Consider the following 18,260-nt stretch of genomic DNA (forward strand, 5'->3'; position numbering starts at 1 on the left):
AGACTATTTGGAGAAAATTCTTTCACTCAATGCACAATTAAGCTCTGGAATTTGTTGCCAGAGGATGTGGTTAGTGCAGTTAGTGTAGCTGGATTCAAAAAAGGTTTACAGGTCCCGATGAAGAGGGAACCAGACTTGTCTGGGCCAGTAGGGGGCCCACCAGGATTCTCTGCTCAGAGTTCTCATGAGCAGTGGAATAGGAGGGTACGGGTATAGGAGGCCTGTGCCCCAATGAAGGCGAAAGGCGTCAGAGGGTCGGCGTCTGCCGTTCTGAAAGGGGAGCAAAAATTGTTCACCTTGCAGTTGTAAGGGGAGGTAAAGCGAACCACATCCGGAATTCCCCATAAGCGGAAAATCCAGGCTGCTACTGCCGGGTTCAGTGACCATTTGTGTGGCTGAAAAGAGCGGCTCAGGCAGTCTGCCAGCATGTTCAATGTTCCAGCTAAGTACGTGGTTCGCAGGGACATGCCCTGCGACAGAGCCCATGACCATAGTAACAGTAATAACGGCAGAAAAAGACCAAAATGGTCTATCTAGTCTGCCCAGCAAGCTTCCCAAGGTAGTAACTGCCGCTCCGTGCAGGTTACCCCCATGTTTCTTAACATTTTGACAAAGGAGGTATGACCCTGGGCCCCCGTTTGTTGATGTACCACATTGCTATCTGATTTTCTATTCGAATCAGGACTACCTTGTGGGACAAGCGGTCTTGAAACAGCCAAAGAGCGTAGCGAATTGCTTGAAGTTCCAGGATGTTTATCTAGTGCAGCGCTTCCTGAGTCATCCAGTGACCCTGCATGCGAAGGCCATCTACATGGGCTCCCCAACCATGGGTGGAAGCATCAGTAGTAAGAACCACTTGGTGGGGCAACTTGAAAAGGAATCCCCTGCTCCAGATGGGAGAGATCTTCCCAAAAAGACAGGGAGATCCTCAGAGGCTGCGTGATGGAGATGCGGGCTCCAAGGTCCTGGGATGCCTGCTGCCATTGTGACCACAGTGTCCCCTGAGCATGTAGAGGCAGGCAAATGGGATGATTTGGACAGAGGCTGCCATGTGGCCCACAGCAAGTGAGTGAGGACAGGGTGAGAGCCCAATCGCAGGATAGAAACACCTTTGCCCGAGTCATGTCCAGTCTGGCTCCTATGAAATCCAGCTGGGGGGGGGGGGACGGGGGACAGGTAGAGGTGGGACTTTGGGTAGTTGACAACGAACCTCAGATTGCAGAACCTGCATGGTGGTGAGGGTCAAAGCATCCATTGCCCCCTTGCGGGAGGCGCTCTTGACCAACTAGTCATCTAGGCAAAGGAACATGTGTATCCCCTGACATCTGAAGTGTGCTACCACCATTACCAGGCACTTAGTGAACACCCAAGAGGCTGAAGCCAGGCCAAAATGGCAGTACTCAGTACTGGTAGTGAGCCTGTCCCACCACAAAGCATAGAAACTTCCTGTGGTTTGGGAAGATCGCAATGTGGATGTAATCCTCCTTGAGATTGAGGAAGCAAAGCCAATTTCCTTTTCTGAGGAGCGGGATCAGATTTGCCCAGAGAGACCATTTTGAACTTTTCCCTTTGAAGGAATTTGTTCAAGGCTCTGAGGTCAAGAATGGGACGTAGGCCCCCAGTTCTCTTTGGTGTCAGGAAATACCTTGAATAAAACCCTCGCCTTGCTGAGATGGGAAACAGGTTCTACTGCTCCTGCTGCCAAAAGAGTGGAAAGCTCTATCAAAAGAATTTCCTGTGGGGCGGAGGAACCCCACGATGGACACGGGGGGAAAATCCACTAGGATCTCTCTGAAATTCAGATGATGCCCTTGGTGAATGATGGTGAGCATTCACAAGTCCGATGAGATGAGTGGCCAGAGGCGGGCAAAACAGAGAAGCCTGCACCCTACAGGGGGATCGCGCGCCAGGGGTATGGCTGGTTGACCTGTGCTCCCTCGCCTCCAGTCAAAAGCCAGTAGGCAGGGTTTGATAGGGAGCTGGCTGGGTTTTGGGGATTCGCTGTTGATGCGAGCGACCCCTGGAACTAGCATGGGATGTGAGAGCACAGGAGGTAGGAGGGTAATACTTTCTCTACCTGTATAAGGACTTCCTTTAACTTGGTCGGGAGGATTTCCTGGCAGAAGACGGAGGATCAGAAGCGTTAACTGACACCTGTTGAAGGGTTTCATGGTGAACTTTCAATTGAACTACTGCATCCCTGACCTTATCCTTGAAGATATTCTCTCCTGTAAAGGGGAGGTCTGCCAACTTCTCCTGTACAACTGGATGAAGGTCTGAGCTGCGGAGCCAGGCCATCTTATGGGCACAGATCCCCACTGCGGCCACCCTGGCTGCTGTTTAGACTCCTGTGGTTGCTGTGGCAGGCGTTCAGCAAGTTCTTGGATTTGTTTCTACAAGTCCCAGTTGTACAGGGTCATATATAACTAGTAGGAGATATTACGGGCGATGAGCATAGTGCCCTGAAAGACTTTCCTACCCAAAGCATCCAGCTCTGTGTTCACGGCCCGGAGGGGCGGAGGCATGGGTGCAAGAATGCTTGGCCTTTTTAACAGCAGACTCCACTACCACAGACTGATGAGGGAGGTGGTGTTTGAATCCTAAAGCTTGCTTTACCAGATAGGTGGCGTCTGCCTTCCTATTCATGGGAGGAATCAATATCGAGTGTTCCCACATCCTAAGGAGGAGCTCTTTGAAGATATTGTGGACCGGAACAGCCACCAACTCCTTTGGGGCATCAATGAACTGGAACACTTCCAGCATCTTTTGGAGGGCATTCTCCTCCGTGAGGAGTTGGAAGGGGATGGCTTCAGCCAAGGCCCGCACAAAACTTGCAAAGGAGAGATCCTCTAGAGGAGACAGACACCTTTCTTCTGGTGGTGAGGGCTCCGAGAGGCGATCACCAGAGCCTTCAGAGCACTCCTCGGAGTCATCTCCCCAAGGGTCATATGGGCCTTCCTCCTCACTAAAGTCCTCGCGGGGCCTTGTGGGAGAGGCCTGTCTAAACCCTGAGGCCAGGGCACTGAAGGCCCTGGTGGCAGAGGGTACTGGAAGCCCCATCGGCAGTGATGGTGCCGACAGCCGTGAGAGACCCAATGTCCTTGCCGACTCCGGGAATTGTGGTCTCGGGACCAAAGGACCAGATGGCATCGAAGCCGCTATGTGTCATCCTCGGAAGGGAGTTGGTTCCAAGGAGGGCATCGGTGGCCATTGGGGAAACAAAGAGCCCCAGGGCACAGACTGCATTGGAAGGACAGAGTAGGACGTCCAGATGCTCAAGCAGGGGCACCAAGAGATGGCGCAGGGGCCGGTGCTGGTGGCGGCTCAACACCCCACAGGGCTCAGAGTATCACATTCTGCACTATGCAGTCCAACTCCTCCTGGAAGTCTAGTGAAACAGGACTGATGGAGGGGGCGAGGCATCACTGGAGCCTCCCCAGAACCCAGAGGAGGCTTGGTGCCTGGCACTGCTAACTGTGGGGAATGCCTAGGACTCCCGGGCCTGTCAGAGGATGGGGCCTCCTTGGTGGTCTCTCGGCTACCGTCAGTGCTGCACTGGAACTGAAGCCATGCTCAGTCCGGTCTTTTCCCAGCACAGAGGAAATTGAGGATCCTGAAGTCCTGGAGAGCTCCGAAATCGGCGAGGGTCAATTACCGGCTCCTTGCAAGAACTCGCCAGGGGCATGGAAAGGGGCAGAGTATCCATCTGTTCCTCTCAACCCCCGGGCGTTGAAGACTCCGAAGTTGGCATGGGCTTCTTTGGTCCAAAAGGTTTCTCCATTTCATCAAGCCAAGCACAACAGCCTTTGGGGGTCATCTGATCACACAGCTGACTCCCTCGGATGTCGTGTGATGCCCCTAGGCAGAGGATGCAGACCTCATATGGATTTGAGATGGACATGGCTCATGGGGGCACTGATGAAAACTGGACACCATAAAAGTAAGCCGGTGAATGGTCAAAGGCCAGTGGCCACTCGGGAGCAACACGCCGGGAATCGACTGGAAAGAAGATAGAAGTAGTAAAAATACCTACCGCGCTGGGAAAAGCACCAACCGGAGAAGGGTAACCTGACGTAGAATGGGCAAAAAAAGCTGTTTTAAAGCACAGAGATACTTGAAGAGCAGAGCTGCAAAAAACTGCGAGGCAACTATCACCGCGGAAAAAAAAAAGAGAGAGTGAAAGGGGACTTCACTTGGACGTGCAGATAGTGGCATGCTGGGCGTGCTCAGTGTGTGCCAGTCAAAGTTCTAGAAACTTTGACAAAAGTTTTCCGTGCCGGGCTCCATCTGATGTCACCCATCTGTGAGGACTACCATTCTGCTTGTCCTAGGAGAACAGTCAAAGTATTTGCTCCGATTATTTGTAGATTCTCAAAAAAGATCAGTCAATGCAGACTAAGTCAGTCACACTTTAACATGAGATGTGGTTAATCAACAGCCAAGTAAATTAATTAAAAAAAAATGCTATCTACAGAGCATTACCAATACATAGTAGCTCTCTTCCCCCCTACCTCTGTCATTAATTCTCTCACTTCCTTTTCTAAAGTTGAAGTCCTCCAGCCTCCCTGTCCTCTTCTGCCCTCCCACCTTGTCCTTCACCTCTTTAGTATCTATACCCTCTTAATTACAGTTTTGAATTGACACAAGCTCTCTAATTCAAAGCATTAAAAAAAAAAAAAAAAGGGGGTTACAGCTGGCTTCAACTGGAAGTGGAGTAGAACTTGTACAAGGCACTGCCTCTCTTGTAGTGGCAGCTTTTCCCATTTTGTAATCCTTGCTGCAAAGCTGCTACATTCATAACTGAAAAATTGATAAAGTTGCTTCAGGAACATGAGCTTCTGGTAGAATTATCTGGCAAACAAGACATGCACCACCTTTGTGTCATGGAGAAGTTTTTTAGCTCCTATATCATTTGCATATTCCTGCAAGTCAAAGTCCATCTTCTTATATAATGCAGCCTCTTCTTCTTTGAGTTCAGCTACAGCGTCATTAATACCAGGAATGAGAATCTTCCCTTTCTTGCCCAGCAAGGAACCTGAATGAGCAAAAAAAAAAATAAAAATTAGATTTTTCCCTCTCAAGACACTTTATCAAGCACACGAGCAAATGCTTTCATTCATTCCAAGTAGGGCAAGGCAGCAGACTGAGGCAGTAATCCAGGCATTTGAATTAACTTGCTTGGATTACTGCAACAGTATACTTATCCATTTTCCAAAGAAATATAAATTTGCCTTCAATTGTTTCAAAATGCTGCAGCCTGCACCGTATGCAGTATCTGATCTCACAGGTACTGCGCATATGGTGAGCATGTGTCTCCTATTTTAAAAGCAACTTCACGTGCTTCCAGCGGGTTTCCATATTCTTCTTAAAGTTTTGTATTTGGTTTTTAAATCTTTAAGTGATGTTGATGCTGATTCTTTTTAAAACAGTTTGGTTCCATACTTGCCGGTCTCAGAATAGTCTATTGACTGTACCCTCACTTAAGGAAGCAGGTTTTAAAATTCACCAGGGAATGGCTCTTATATTTAAGAGTACAGTTATTGAACAGCTTTCCCTAGAATATTTGGAAGGAGCAAGATTATTTAGCATTCCAGAAATTAGTGACATCCTTTTAAATTTTAAGCTGCTTTTGACCTTTTTTAGATTCTCAGATAATTTATGCTTTAAATGGTAATATTTGGATATTGTGTTCCTTCTATCACATTTTTTTTTTTTTTTTTTTTTTTAAATCTTTATTTCTGATTTCAATTCATAAAACAAAATCAAAACATCTATTATAATTCCATACAATGAAATTATTTTCAAGGAAAGGGGATTAACATATTTCTAATTACTTCCAAACAGTTCAAATTAGCATTACATAAAACAAATCTCCCCTTCCCGTTTACCAAACAATATAGGGGAATTGCTAATGAGCATAATTCTAAAAGAAAAAGAAGATATAATTACAAACATATAGTAACAGAAACTGGTCAGGCCAATTTACTAAACCAAACAGTTATTGCTGGCTAACATTACTTTCCTCATCACCTCGGGCCCTTTGGCCTTCTAAAAATTTTTCCAAATCGGAAGGTTCATAGTATATATATTTTTTCCCCTCACCCACATCAGACATTTACAGGGAAATCTTATTACAGTTCGTATCCCATAAGTTTTAGCTATATTTGCTAAGGTAATGAATTTTTTCCGCCTGACTTGGGTGTCCCTTGCTATATCTGGATAAATCCAGATTCTCTGGCCCAAGTAGAGCGAGGTCCTATTAGACATATAAACCTTAAGAATTTTATCTCTGTCCTCGGACCGAGAAAATTTTACCACAAGGGTACCCCTATTCTCCACTTGGGCACTAAGAGATGTCTCAATTAATTCTGTGAAATACCAAATATGAAAAAGCACCCAAAACAATTTTTGGGGGAATCACACTATGTAATCTGATTCACATTCAAAAAACCCCCTTTTTTTAATTATTTTACTAAGATGTTAAATCATTTAATAGCTCACAGTCTGTGAATCTTGTCAATAAACCTTGTTCAAGCAGGAGGTCAGCGGATCTATTGTCTGACCCGAACCAACCTCCCTGCTAAAAATTAATTCTGTGACATTTAAAGTTAACTCCTGTTGGTCCTGATTTATATTTGCATTTTGGCTATTCTGTGTAATAAAATAAACCTTAGCTATAGAAGGTAAGTCTTCAGATGAAAATGAGAGGATATTCACAAAATAATTTTTTAGTTGTTCTCTTGCTGAAATTAATTTACACTTAGGGAAATTAATTATCCTAAGATTTAAATATCGAATTTCATTTTCCAAAGACTCCACTTTTTTAGCTATGATGTTTTCGCCTTTGATAATACTGGCCTGCACATTTTTTTACCGAATTTAATTCTTCTTCTACTCTTATTAATGTTGAGCTGTTACTAGTAACCAGTGGGTTTATATTTAATATCACATTTTGCATCTCCTTAATATTTACATTTAAATTTGTAATATTAGACTGTAAAGCCGTTATTGCTTGCCATAGCATTTCTAGGGAAACCTGTTTGGGAGGAGACACAACATAAGTAGGGGTTGAGGAAATAACATTTTGAACAATAGTTCCTTGTCTGTCAAAGATCCCATTATCGGGAGAGGAAATAAGTTCTTCGGCAATTTTTGTTCTCCCGTCGGGTTTCTTATTTCCCCCGACAATATATTCTCCCTCTGATGATGGACCCGCTGCTCCTTCGAGCACACTCGCACATACTGGCTTTATACCCTGTGCCTCCTCAATAGGACTTTCCAGTAACATCGACTTCCGTATGTCTGAAAAGTCTGGTTCAGTGGCATAGCCAGTAGACCGAGGGGGAATCGGTACTGTTGGTGCCCCGGGACTAAGAGTCACTTCGCCCGATGAAGGAGAAATTAGCTCTTTTTCTACCTCCATAATAGGCCTCTCCGGGGTTATAACTCCCGACGGTGAGTAGAACCCTGTAATCATTGCTTGTATGGGGTTCGGTCTGGCAGGTACTGAGGACTCCTGCCTGACCTTTCCCTTACGTTTCGTATGAGGCATCGTATTCAAGTAATATTTTCAATGAGCTAGGGATCTACTCACAGTTCTGTTAATGCTCAAGTATCGGAATCAGATGTAAGGACTGGTAACCACTGCACTGGTGCAACGTTCTTGGCGCCTTCTTCGCCTTCGCCGGCCTTCGCCGGACCAAGCCGCGCGCCCCTTACGGAGCGCGCGGCTTAGGCAGCGTGCGCCGACGGCGGCAGTGCGCCGTCTGCTGCTTGATTTTATAGCAGCAGACACGAACTGCTCACGTGACCGAGGGACCTCCTTCCGGGTCGGGGCAGCCGCCGAGACCTGCAGCTGTTCCAAGGGTAACGGTGTCAAACGAGAGTCTCTCCCGGTAGGGCAATGGTTTCCCACTCCTCTCTGTTGAAGTTCCCAACTTCCAGTGTCTGCCGCTTGATTTTATAGCAGCAGACACGAACTGCTCACGTGACCGAGGGACCTCCTTCCGGGTCGGGGCAGCCGCCGAGACCTGCAGCTGTTCCAAGGGTAACGGTGTCAAACGAGAGTCTCTCCCGGTAGGGCAATGGTTTCCCACTCCTCTCTGTTGCAGTTCCCAACTTCCAGTGTCTGCCGCTTGATTTTATAGCAGCAGACACGAACTGCTCACGTGACCGAGGGACCTCCTTCCGGGTCGGGGCAGCCGCCGAGACCTGCAGCTGTTCCAAGGGTAACGGTGTCAAACGAGAGTCTCTCCCGGTAGGGCAATGGTTTCCCACTCCTCTCTGTTGCAGTTCCCAACTTCCAGTGTCTGCCGCTTGATTTTATAGCAGCAGGCACGAACTGCTCACGTGACCGAGGGACCTCCTTCCGGGTCGGGGCAGCCGCCGAGACCTGCAGCTGTTCCAAGGGTAACGGTGTCAAACGAGAGTCTCTCCCGGTAGGGCAATGGTTTCCCACTCCTCTCTGTTGCAGTTCCCCCACATTTTTTATATATTGTGATTACTTGCGCTTAAACTGTTGCTCCCCGCTTAGAGTGTTTTTGCAATTTAAGCAGGTCATAAAAGTAATAAGGAAACATTTACTTACATGTTCATTTCCTTTAGTCCTGCTACACCAGTCTAGCCCTAACAAGTGGGTTATCTTCAACTACCAGCAGATGGAAGCAGACTATACAGATTTCTACTGGGACATCACAGCTACTACATAAGAGATGGTGCTAGCAGCAGAGATCCAGTATCCTTCTGACCAAGCTTCAGATCAGACCACCATCCAAGTAAACAAACAATCTTTTATTCCAATTCAGAGACTATGTTTGCCTGCAACAGAAATGAAAGAAAGAACCAGAACACAACTAGGGAAAGAAGGAAAAACCAACCTCCTTGAAACATAAAACCCAACAAATCTTTGCTTCCCAGGTGGGTTCTGGACTGGTGTAGTTGGACTAATGGAAAGGAAATTAACAGGAAGGAAAGGTCTCCTTCCATCTTGTCCTGCTATACCAGTTCAGCCCTGACAAGTAAGAAGTACCAAAGTTTCATCTACCTGGGTGGGAGGAAGCAAGGGCTGCCTAAGGACTCCACCCCCAAAACTGTATCCTCCCGTGCCATGGCATCCAACCGGTAATGCTTCACAAAAGTGAGCAGTGAGGACCAGGTGGCTACTCTGCAAATATTGGCGGGCGCCAACACCTGCACTTTCAACCAAGACACAGTTTGTGCCTTGGAGTGTATGTGAACCAAATCCAGAGGGCACTTGCCCTTCAGAAGGTAAGCTGAATCAACTTTATTCAACGAGCCAAGGTAGCCTCAGAAGCTGCCTTCTCCCTTATGCAGACCCCCCAAAACAAACAAAAGACTTGTTTGACTTGTGAAACTTGTGTCCTCCAAATAGTGCATGATGAGCCTCAGCACATCCAAGCACCTAAGAGACCGATACTCAAATCCTCATTCCTCCCGAGAAAAAGTTGGGAGGAAATCGCTTGATTAATGTGAAAAGCCAAATTGACATGAGGGAGAAAAGATGGCACTGGCCGAAAAACCACTGCATCTGATGAGATCACCAGGAAAGAGTCCTGACAAAATAAAGTTTATTATACAAATAAAATAAAATATAATAAAGCTTATATAAAACATAGATTGTAAGCCCTCTGGGGATAGGGAAATACCTACAGTACCTGAATGTAATCCCCTTTGAAGCACTGAAAAAAGTGAGAAAAGCAGAATATAAATAAAAAATAAAAAATAAAAAAAAAATATAAAGCCTGAAGTTCCAAGATCCACTTCCCGAACAAATCGCCACTAGGAAGGCAGTCTTTAATGGCAAATCCTTCAAAGAACTCTGCTTTAACGGCTCAAAAGGAGCTTCTGTGAGAGCTCTCAGAACCAGATTAAGGTCCCATGGAGAACAATGGGCTGGAAAGGTGGGTGCAGTATCTTCACCCTCCCCCCTTAGGAAGCGGGACACATCCCTGAGAGCAGCAATAGAGGAACTGTCTACAGTCCTCCGATAACATGCAATAGCTGCCACCAGTACCCTTTAAGGAATTTCAAGTCTGCCCTGAATGCCAGGATGCAAGAAACCATGGCCCATCAGGGGGACTCTGATGACAACAAAATTCCTCAAATAGGCACCAGACTCAGATGTAAGCTAAGGAGGCAGACCATTTCTGGGACTTCAACAACACAGATCGCAGGATAATGCCCTTTCTTATGAAGCAGTCTCTCCTCAAGAGCCAGGCCATAGGAGAGAATGGATCTGGATCCTCCATAACCATGGGCTATTGGACCAGAAAGCCTGTGCCTTCGAGAGCCACAAGGGCCAGGTCATCTGGAGTCAAAGCAGATCCACGTACCAAGGCCTGCGCAGCCAATCTGTGCTATCAGAATCACCTGGTTTCACACCAGCTGTCGCAATAGTCTGTCTATGAGCACCCATGGAGGGAAGGAATATAGGAGCTCCCCTTCCGGCCATGGCTGTACCAGGGTATTGATCCCCATCAAGCTCTGTTCCCGTGGCCAACTGAAGAAACGCTCTACCTTCATGTTCTGCTGAGTTTCCATCAGATCCAGCTGTGGACAACCCCATTTGCGACAAATCAGATGAAAGGCGTCCACACTTAACTCCCATTCCCCAGGATCTAACAGATTTTTGCTGAGGAAATCAGCCTGAACATTCTCCTGACCCGCGACGTGAGCCGCTGACAGGCCAAGGTGCTTCTCCGCCCAAGGAAAGAGGAAGGACATTTCCAGCGAGACTCCATCATGACCCCTGGTTCTCCTCTGCCGATTTACATATGCCACCACGGTGGCACTATTGGAGAGGTCCTGAACGGCCTTCCCCCGAATCAACGGAAATGAAGGAGAGCTAAGCGAATTGCCCTGGTCTCCAGCCAACTGAAAGACCACAACTCTCCTGAGCCACTTGAGTCTGATAATGAGCCCCCCCAGCCTGAGAGGCTTGCATCATGGTGACCAGGTTGACTCCCTTCAACAAGTTGGGGGAATCCAACCACCATAGCAATGACTGACACACTGACTGACTCAGCAAGTGTCACACTTTGTAGTCCTGTATCTATGGGAAGAGACACCTGGAGCAGCCGCATTTGAACCCTTGCCCACGGGATCAAGTCCAGAGTCACACCTGCCCCAGTATCTTGTGCACCCGCTTGACCATTAGAAATACTTGGCCTGCCATGTTGAACCAAGCCCCTAAATTTTCCAGGGTCTGTGGGGGCTGTAAAGAACTTTTTGTAAAACTGATGGCCCAGCCCATGTCTTCTAAAACCTGAACCACATACTGGGACATTCCACCACTTCCTTGTGAGACAGCACTCAAATTAACCAATCATTGAGATACATGTGAACTATGTGCAGGGCCGCCACCATCACCACAACCATCACTTTTGTGAAGACCAGAGGTGCAGTTGCCAGACTGAATGTAACACTCTGAACTGAAAATGTTCTTGCAACACACAAAATCTGAAATATCTCTGATCCTTGTCCTGATACAAGGTGACAGTGGCAGCAGCTGATTCTCTCTTCCCCTTTCCCTCCATCTCACTTGCTACCCTTTGGCCTGACCTTACTTGCCTAAGTGTAGAGCCTGATGGGGCCAATTAGAGGACAGAGCACTCTAGGTTGACAGTGGGAAGAGGAAGCACAAGTTAAAGCAAATAATGATCAGCAGTGATCAACTGGGGCTGAACAATTAGAAGGCATATTAGCTTGTGTATCATCTAAGGTGGTTTATAAAGAACCTAATGACAAAAACCCTAAAGGAGTTGTAACTTTCACAAGAGGATGCAATGTATCTCCTGGGAGTCCAACTCTCTAAATCCTGTCACTAAAGGGATGATTTACTAAGCAGCGGTATTTTTCTCTGAGGGAAAAATATCTCAGGATTCACTGAACTGCGGTACTTGGTACTGCACCTTAGGAAACCCTGAATTATTTTTCCTGTGGTAGAATACCAGCAGGAAAAATTTAGCGCTTAGGTGCCATAACAACTTGAGGTTGCATCTTTTTAAAGATGCAAAGTGGCCCAAAAAACTCCCCCCCCCCCCCCCCCACCCCCTCCATCTCACAGTAGTCTAAAACCCTTTGGCGAGATCCCTTGTCCCACCACTACTGCTGCCCCTGGTGGGGGCCTCATGGTCACAATGTTAAAAAAAAAAAAAAAAAAAAAAAAATTCTTCCAGGCCTTGTCCCCTCTCTCCCAAAGCCCACCCCGTTTTGGCATAAATTATCCCTCATACCTCTCCCCCACCCCATATCTTTATCACCCTAGTGGTCTGTTTTCAAACTGGTGTCTGCCAGTCCATTTTGTACTTTTGTCCCATCACGATAGGGGCAAGAAGACAGTATATGGCTGACAGGCATTTTGAAAATGGTGGTGCTAAACCAGGAGCCTTAGGGTCATTCTGAGTCCCACTAACTTCCAAGATGATAAAGGTATGGGACAGTGGGGTTGGATACTATGGAAGGGACAGGTGGTCTGGGGCAAATTCTAAGGGCAGAGTCCAGAATGACAGGTTTTAGGGTTTTTTTGTTTCTAAACACACACATTGTGATCACTGGAGCCTCCTCCAGGGATGGTGATGGGTTGGGAGGAGGGCTGTCAGACAGCCAGAGGTTTTTAGACTACTTCGGGGGTGGAGGGGAGGGTGAATTGTTTGGGCCCTTGAAAGCAAACTCCAGGACATGTGTTAACATCCTGATGCTCTGCTACAACTCTTGAGTTGTAACTCTCTCAAATAATGCAGCTTGTGAATTTTGAGGCAAGCCACATTATTTTATTAGCACATGATCTACTATTAATGAGCTGATCTGCATGCGTAACAGCTCATTTTAATACCAGCATTGCACTGGATTTTATAGGCGAAGATAATGAACTGTAATTTTAAATACTGCACATTAATCCCTGTATTAGGTTATTTACTGCTCTGTAAATGCTGTTTACTGAAGGGAAAAGCACCAGTGCCGCTTAGTAGACCTCCTAAGATTGCAAATTTAACAAACTTATTTTAATTTTTTTTTTTTTTTTTTTTTTTTAAACATTGAAAGCTGCACAAGTTAAATTTAGGAAAAAAAAAACTTTTGGCTATATAACAGCCTCTGATCTTGTTATGAGCATACAACATTCAAAAATACTTAGAATGCATGCTAGAGGAGGAACAGTCAGTAATATGAAAGGACCAGTTAGCTCACCCAGTTGTCTTCCTCTAATTCTTGACTTCTTTTTGTACAGGAGTATATACAGTAAAATCATATTTAAACCAGTACCAGTTCTCCCCCATGTCTTTTATCCAAGCATGATTCAGTGCTTCTGCTAGGCCATGCCAGGCACTGCCGTTTTCCTCTTTGGTTCTTACAAGTCCCATATTTAATCCAGTATCTAGGCCCTCTCCCATGTCTTACCACCAAGCTTTTTAATCCAGACCTCTACCAAAATAAGTGAGGCTGTTATCCAAGCATCTGGCCATGTCATGTTTGTTGATGTTAACAGTTCTAAACAGGGACGCTCCATGCCCCCAGCCTTCCTGTGAGCTAGATGTAGAAGTACTGCTATTCTCTGCTCTGTATTCTCTTCTTTGCCCTTTTACACATTTTGCATGACTAACCAAATACTCAAGCCTTCTGTTACCCCCATCCTGCCTTTACCACCAAGACGGGGGTGGGGAAATCACAAGCGGGCATGAAAGAATGGTCATGTTTCCACATCACTTGGTCGGACAGAAAAATGTGTTCTCCTTTGCCTGCCCTTCCCCCACCACCTCTTACCCATCAAAGTGATAAGATCCGTCATGGCCTCATGCACCGAGCCACCATAGACTCCTGAATGAAGATCTTTGTTACTGCCTTCCACCTGGGTAAAAAGGGGAATTATAAAATTATTACTGTAATTTCAAAAACAAATGAATGTAAAATTTCCTATAATCTGTGAAAGTAGAACCAGGCCCTTTTCACAAGTTTAGATATAAGTAAGTATTGTAACAAGGGACCTGGTGTCTGCACCATCTGGGTATTTCAGCATGTATTCTTGATTTTGGATGGCAATCTTCTCATTGAGGATTTGAGGTCTAAAAATTGATTGAAGAAACAGTTTCTAGATTGATTTTTGGATTGAACATTTAATAAGAGGCCTACAATCCAAATGTTAGCAAAAGTACTACAAAATGCTCAAGTAGTATAGTAGTAGAATAGAAATACTGACATGCTGGATAGAGACTCAATTTTCAGCTTTTGATATTCTAGGGAAAGATTTATTCTCTTACCTGATTCAATTAAAAAAAAAATGATAGAATGGAAATTGTATTAGCTTTCTGAAATTGAACTCTATGAGGTGAATTTTCAAAATGTTACACACAAAAATTTTTTTAGCGTATAAGTGGGTAAGTAGCCTCTACTCATGTATTGCCCATTTTATAAAAGTAAAAAATACATGCGTATTTTCACTTTCACATGCACACATATGCTCATAAAAAGGGTATTCTAGGGGCATTCTGGGGCGGGGACATTGTTTATGTGCATAGATTGCTATTTAAAAAAAACAAAACAAAAAACACATGTAGATTTGCCACTTACATCAGATAATTAACAGGTGTAAACAGTGTGATAACATACAAATGTAGAAACATGACGGCAGAAAAAAAGCCATATGACCCATCTAGTCTGTCCATCCAATTTATCTAGCCCTTACATTTCTCACTCATTCCAAGGATCCCCTGTTTTCTTGAATTCAGATATTGTTTCTACCTCTATCACCTCCACTGAGAGGCTATTCCATGCATCAACTACCCTCTCTGTAAGGTGAAATTACTACCTACCTGATCATTTCTTTTCCTCTAGAACAGGCAGGCCAGTCCACACAAGTGGATTATGCACGCTAACCAACAGAGAAGGAAAAGCAATAACCAGAACAGGTAAAGGCATTTACCAGGTCCCTTGGAGACCTGGAGATCCACATCAACCTTCATTTTCTGCCTCTGAGAATGTTCCTGAGAAGGACAAAGGCAATACAGTACAGCACAGTATAGTAAAAGCAGCCCAGGGTGGGAAAGTGGACTGGTCTGCCTGTCCTAGAGAAAAGGAAATTATCAGGTAAGTAGTAATTTTACCTTCCTCTGCATTCAGGTATGCCAGTCCACCCAAGTGAGATGTACTAAAGCTACTTCCTTGTCAGGCGGCAGCTGCCTGCGCTCCCTGCAACACTGCTCTGACAAAAAAAAAAAAAAAAAAGACATGTCTTCCCAAACCCTAACAATAATGCTTTGAGAAGGTATGCAACAAGACCATGTTACCACTCTATAGATCTCTGATGGAGATAGTAACTAACTCCACCCATGACATAAGAACATAAGATATGCCATACTGGGTCAGACCAAGGGTCCATCAAGCCCAGTATTCTGTTTCCAAGAGTGGCCAAGCCAAGTCAAAAGTACCTGGAAGTACCCAAAATTTAGATAAATCACAAACTACTACTGCTTATTAATTACCATAATAGCAGTTTATGGATTTTGCTACTTGTAACTTATCCAAACCTTTTTTAAACCCAGTTACACTAACTGCTGTAACCACATCCGCTGGCAATGAATTCCAGAGCTCAACTATGCACTGAGTGAAAAATAATTTTCTTCAATTTGTTTTGTTTTTCAATTTGTGCTCTATTTGAATGAGTCCTAATTTGTCTGGGCAAAAGCTTATCCGTATCTGCATAGTGTGCTATGACCACATTATAAGATCATCATCCTTAATCTAATGTGCCACTGTGGTACAAGAAATTGCTTCTCCCTTTACTTCCCATGAAGTACGAAGAGACAAAGTACAAAGATAATCCAGATTCTGAAAGTTCTCCAGTAGCCTTAAAATAATGCAAACATATCTCCTTACATCTAAAGCACACAGTCTCGGACATTCATCCTCATCCCCTGCTCTAGCCAATGATGTGGATGAAACAGTGATTCAAATCAAAAACCGATAACTTTGGGCAAGAAGGATAATAGTGTCCTAATTTGCACCCTGTCTGGTGTAATCACTAGAAAGAGCTCTTGACAAGAACTTGCAATTCCAAAATTTGCCACACTGAACATAACACAACTAAGAATACCATGTTCATGGTTAACAAACACAAAGAGGGCTGCCGAAGAGGACGGAAAGTGGGACCAGTCAAAAAGGTCAGCACCAGGTTTAGGTCTCAAAGTGGTACAAGTATTGGTAGTGAAGGTTAAATATGTTTAACACCCTTCAGAAATCTAGCCATGTCTGGATATGAAGAAAGATGTTCTTTGAACTCGACCCCTGTAGCAGGCCAAAATTGCTACCTCCACCTTTAGCGTACTAAGGGCAAACCTCTTATACAAACCTTCCTGCAGAAAATCCAGAATCAAGGGAATTGCCACTCTGGCAGAGATACACCAATGCTCAAAATTCCTCCAGACATGCATGGACACCAATGACATACAAAATCTTTGAGCTCACAACAGTGCTCTCAGCCGCCATGGAATAATCCCACTTCAATAGTCTAACTCTCTCAAGGGCCAAACCGTAAAAACTGATCTGGATTCACATGGAGAACCAGTCCGTCACAGAAGGTTCCTGTGAATGGTAGCCGTAACTGTCTGCAGTCAACCAGATGCTGAAGATTCGCATACCACAGCCAATCTGAGGCCACCAGAAGAATTAAGCCCGGGAGATGTTCTCTACAGCAATCTGCCGATCATGGGCCATGGAGGAAATGCCTATAAGATTTGGTCCCAGCCAACCTGAGATGAGAACATTGAATCTGAGTGCCTGAGTGTCATGTCCACAACTGTAAAATCGCTGCAGCTTTGCATTCTCACAGCTCACCATCAGATCCAAAAAAGGCCGACCCCATCAAGAGATGAGCTGAAAGCCCTCATTTGCCAGCTCCCATTCCCACAAGTCTAGGATTCAACAGCTGAGTTAATTCGCCTGAATGATGTTAATTCAAGCAAAGTGAGATGCTAACAATGCCAGAAGATGCTGTTCTGCCCATGGCAACAGGATGTCCATCTCCCGAGAAACCTGTTGATTCTGGGTCCCCCCCCCCCGATGGTTTATGTAAGCCACCACCATGGCATTGTCAGACATCCCCCTCACAGTTCTCCTGTTCAATTGATCTGCAAACCTCAGCAAAGCTAACTGAATTGCGTGAGCCTTCAACCAACTGATGGACAAAGCCATTTCCTTGGAAGAACACTGCCCCGTGCTACCAATTCCTGACAGTGAGCTCCATAGCATAGAGACTCACATCCATGGTCACCACTTTCCAATCTAGGATGGCAAAGTCCATCCTCTTGGTTTGAAGTTACCTCTACAACCATCAGAACAGAGCAAGTTCTCAAGAGGCAAGAAGCAAAGAGAACACTCTCATAACTGGTGTGATAGATCTACATGCCGGGGCTACTGGGGCCAATCTAGAGCCACCAGGAGGATTTGGCCCAGACATCCAGCAATCTTTGGAACCCAACCTGCCTATCATGAGCCAAGGGGGAAACACATCCAAGGTTTCTGCCCTGTATTAGGGCATCAATCTCAGAGGATGTTGGATCTCTCCTGTGACTAAAGAATCCGTGAACCTTCACTTTCTTGCCCATTGCCATCAAATCCAATGAAGAGCTGACCCACCTGTTGACAATGAAGTCAAAAGCACCATAGAGAAACCACTCTCCCGGATCCAGAACGAGATGACTAAGATAATCAGCTTGCATGTTGTCTTCTTCCACTATGGGAGACACCAACAAGGCCAGAAGATGCTTTTCCACCCAAGGAAGAAGTATGTCCACCAAGGAGATCTGCTGGCTTCAGGTTCCCCCTTGATTGTTTATGTATGCTACTGCCGTGGTGTTGCCCAACATTACTCTCACCGCTCCTTTGAGTAAACGGGGCATGAATTCAAGGAGTGCCAGATGAAAATCACTCAAGCCTCCAAACGGTTGATTGGTCACTTCATCTCCACACTGGACCATTGGCGATGCGCTATAAGCTCCTGACAATGAGCTATCCAGACAGGCCCACTTCTGTGGTTACTACCAACAAAACAGGAGGCATCATATCCATCCCACTGATCAAATGCTCTCTATCCAGCTACCACTGAAGACTCTGCGTGACTTCCACTGGAAGAGGCAACTTCACCGAGTAATCTGGACTCTGGGGATTCCATTGAGCCAGCAAGGTTCCCTGTAAAGGGCGTATATGCGCTCTCACCCAGGGAACCAAGTCCAATGCTGCCACAATGGAAC

At 45.5% G+C, this 18,260-nt stretch overlaps 1 protein-coding gene across 3 annotated transcripts in view; it reads right to left on the reverse strand.

Moving 5' to 3' along the window:
- LOC115085173 (cytosolic non-specific dipeptidase-like) overlaps positions 1-18,260 on the reverse strand; it is a 139,831-nt gene that overhangs the window by 39,787 nt on the left and 81,784 nt on the right. For all 3 annotated transcript variants that reach the window (XM_029590876.1, XM_029590875.1, XM_029590874.1), the window contains exons 7-8: positions 13,780-13,864; positions 4,875-5,035 (exon numbers count right to left, since the gene is read on the reverse strand). In XM_029590876.1, coding sequence (XP_029446736.1) covers positions 4,875-5,035; positions 13,780-13,864 — 246 coding nt within the window. The remainder of the gene's footprint in view (positions 1-4,874; positions 5,036-13,779; positions 13,865-18,260) is intronic.

The sequence above is a fragment of the Rhinatrema bivittatum genome, chromosome 2, assembly GCF_901001135.1.
Source record: "Rhinatrema bivittatum chromosome 2, aRhiBiv1.1, whole genome shotgun sequence".
NCBI lineage: Eukaryota > Metazoa > Chordata > Amphibia > Gymnophiona > Rhinatrematidae > Rhinatrema > Rhinatrema bivittatum.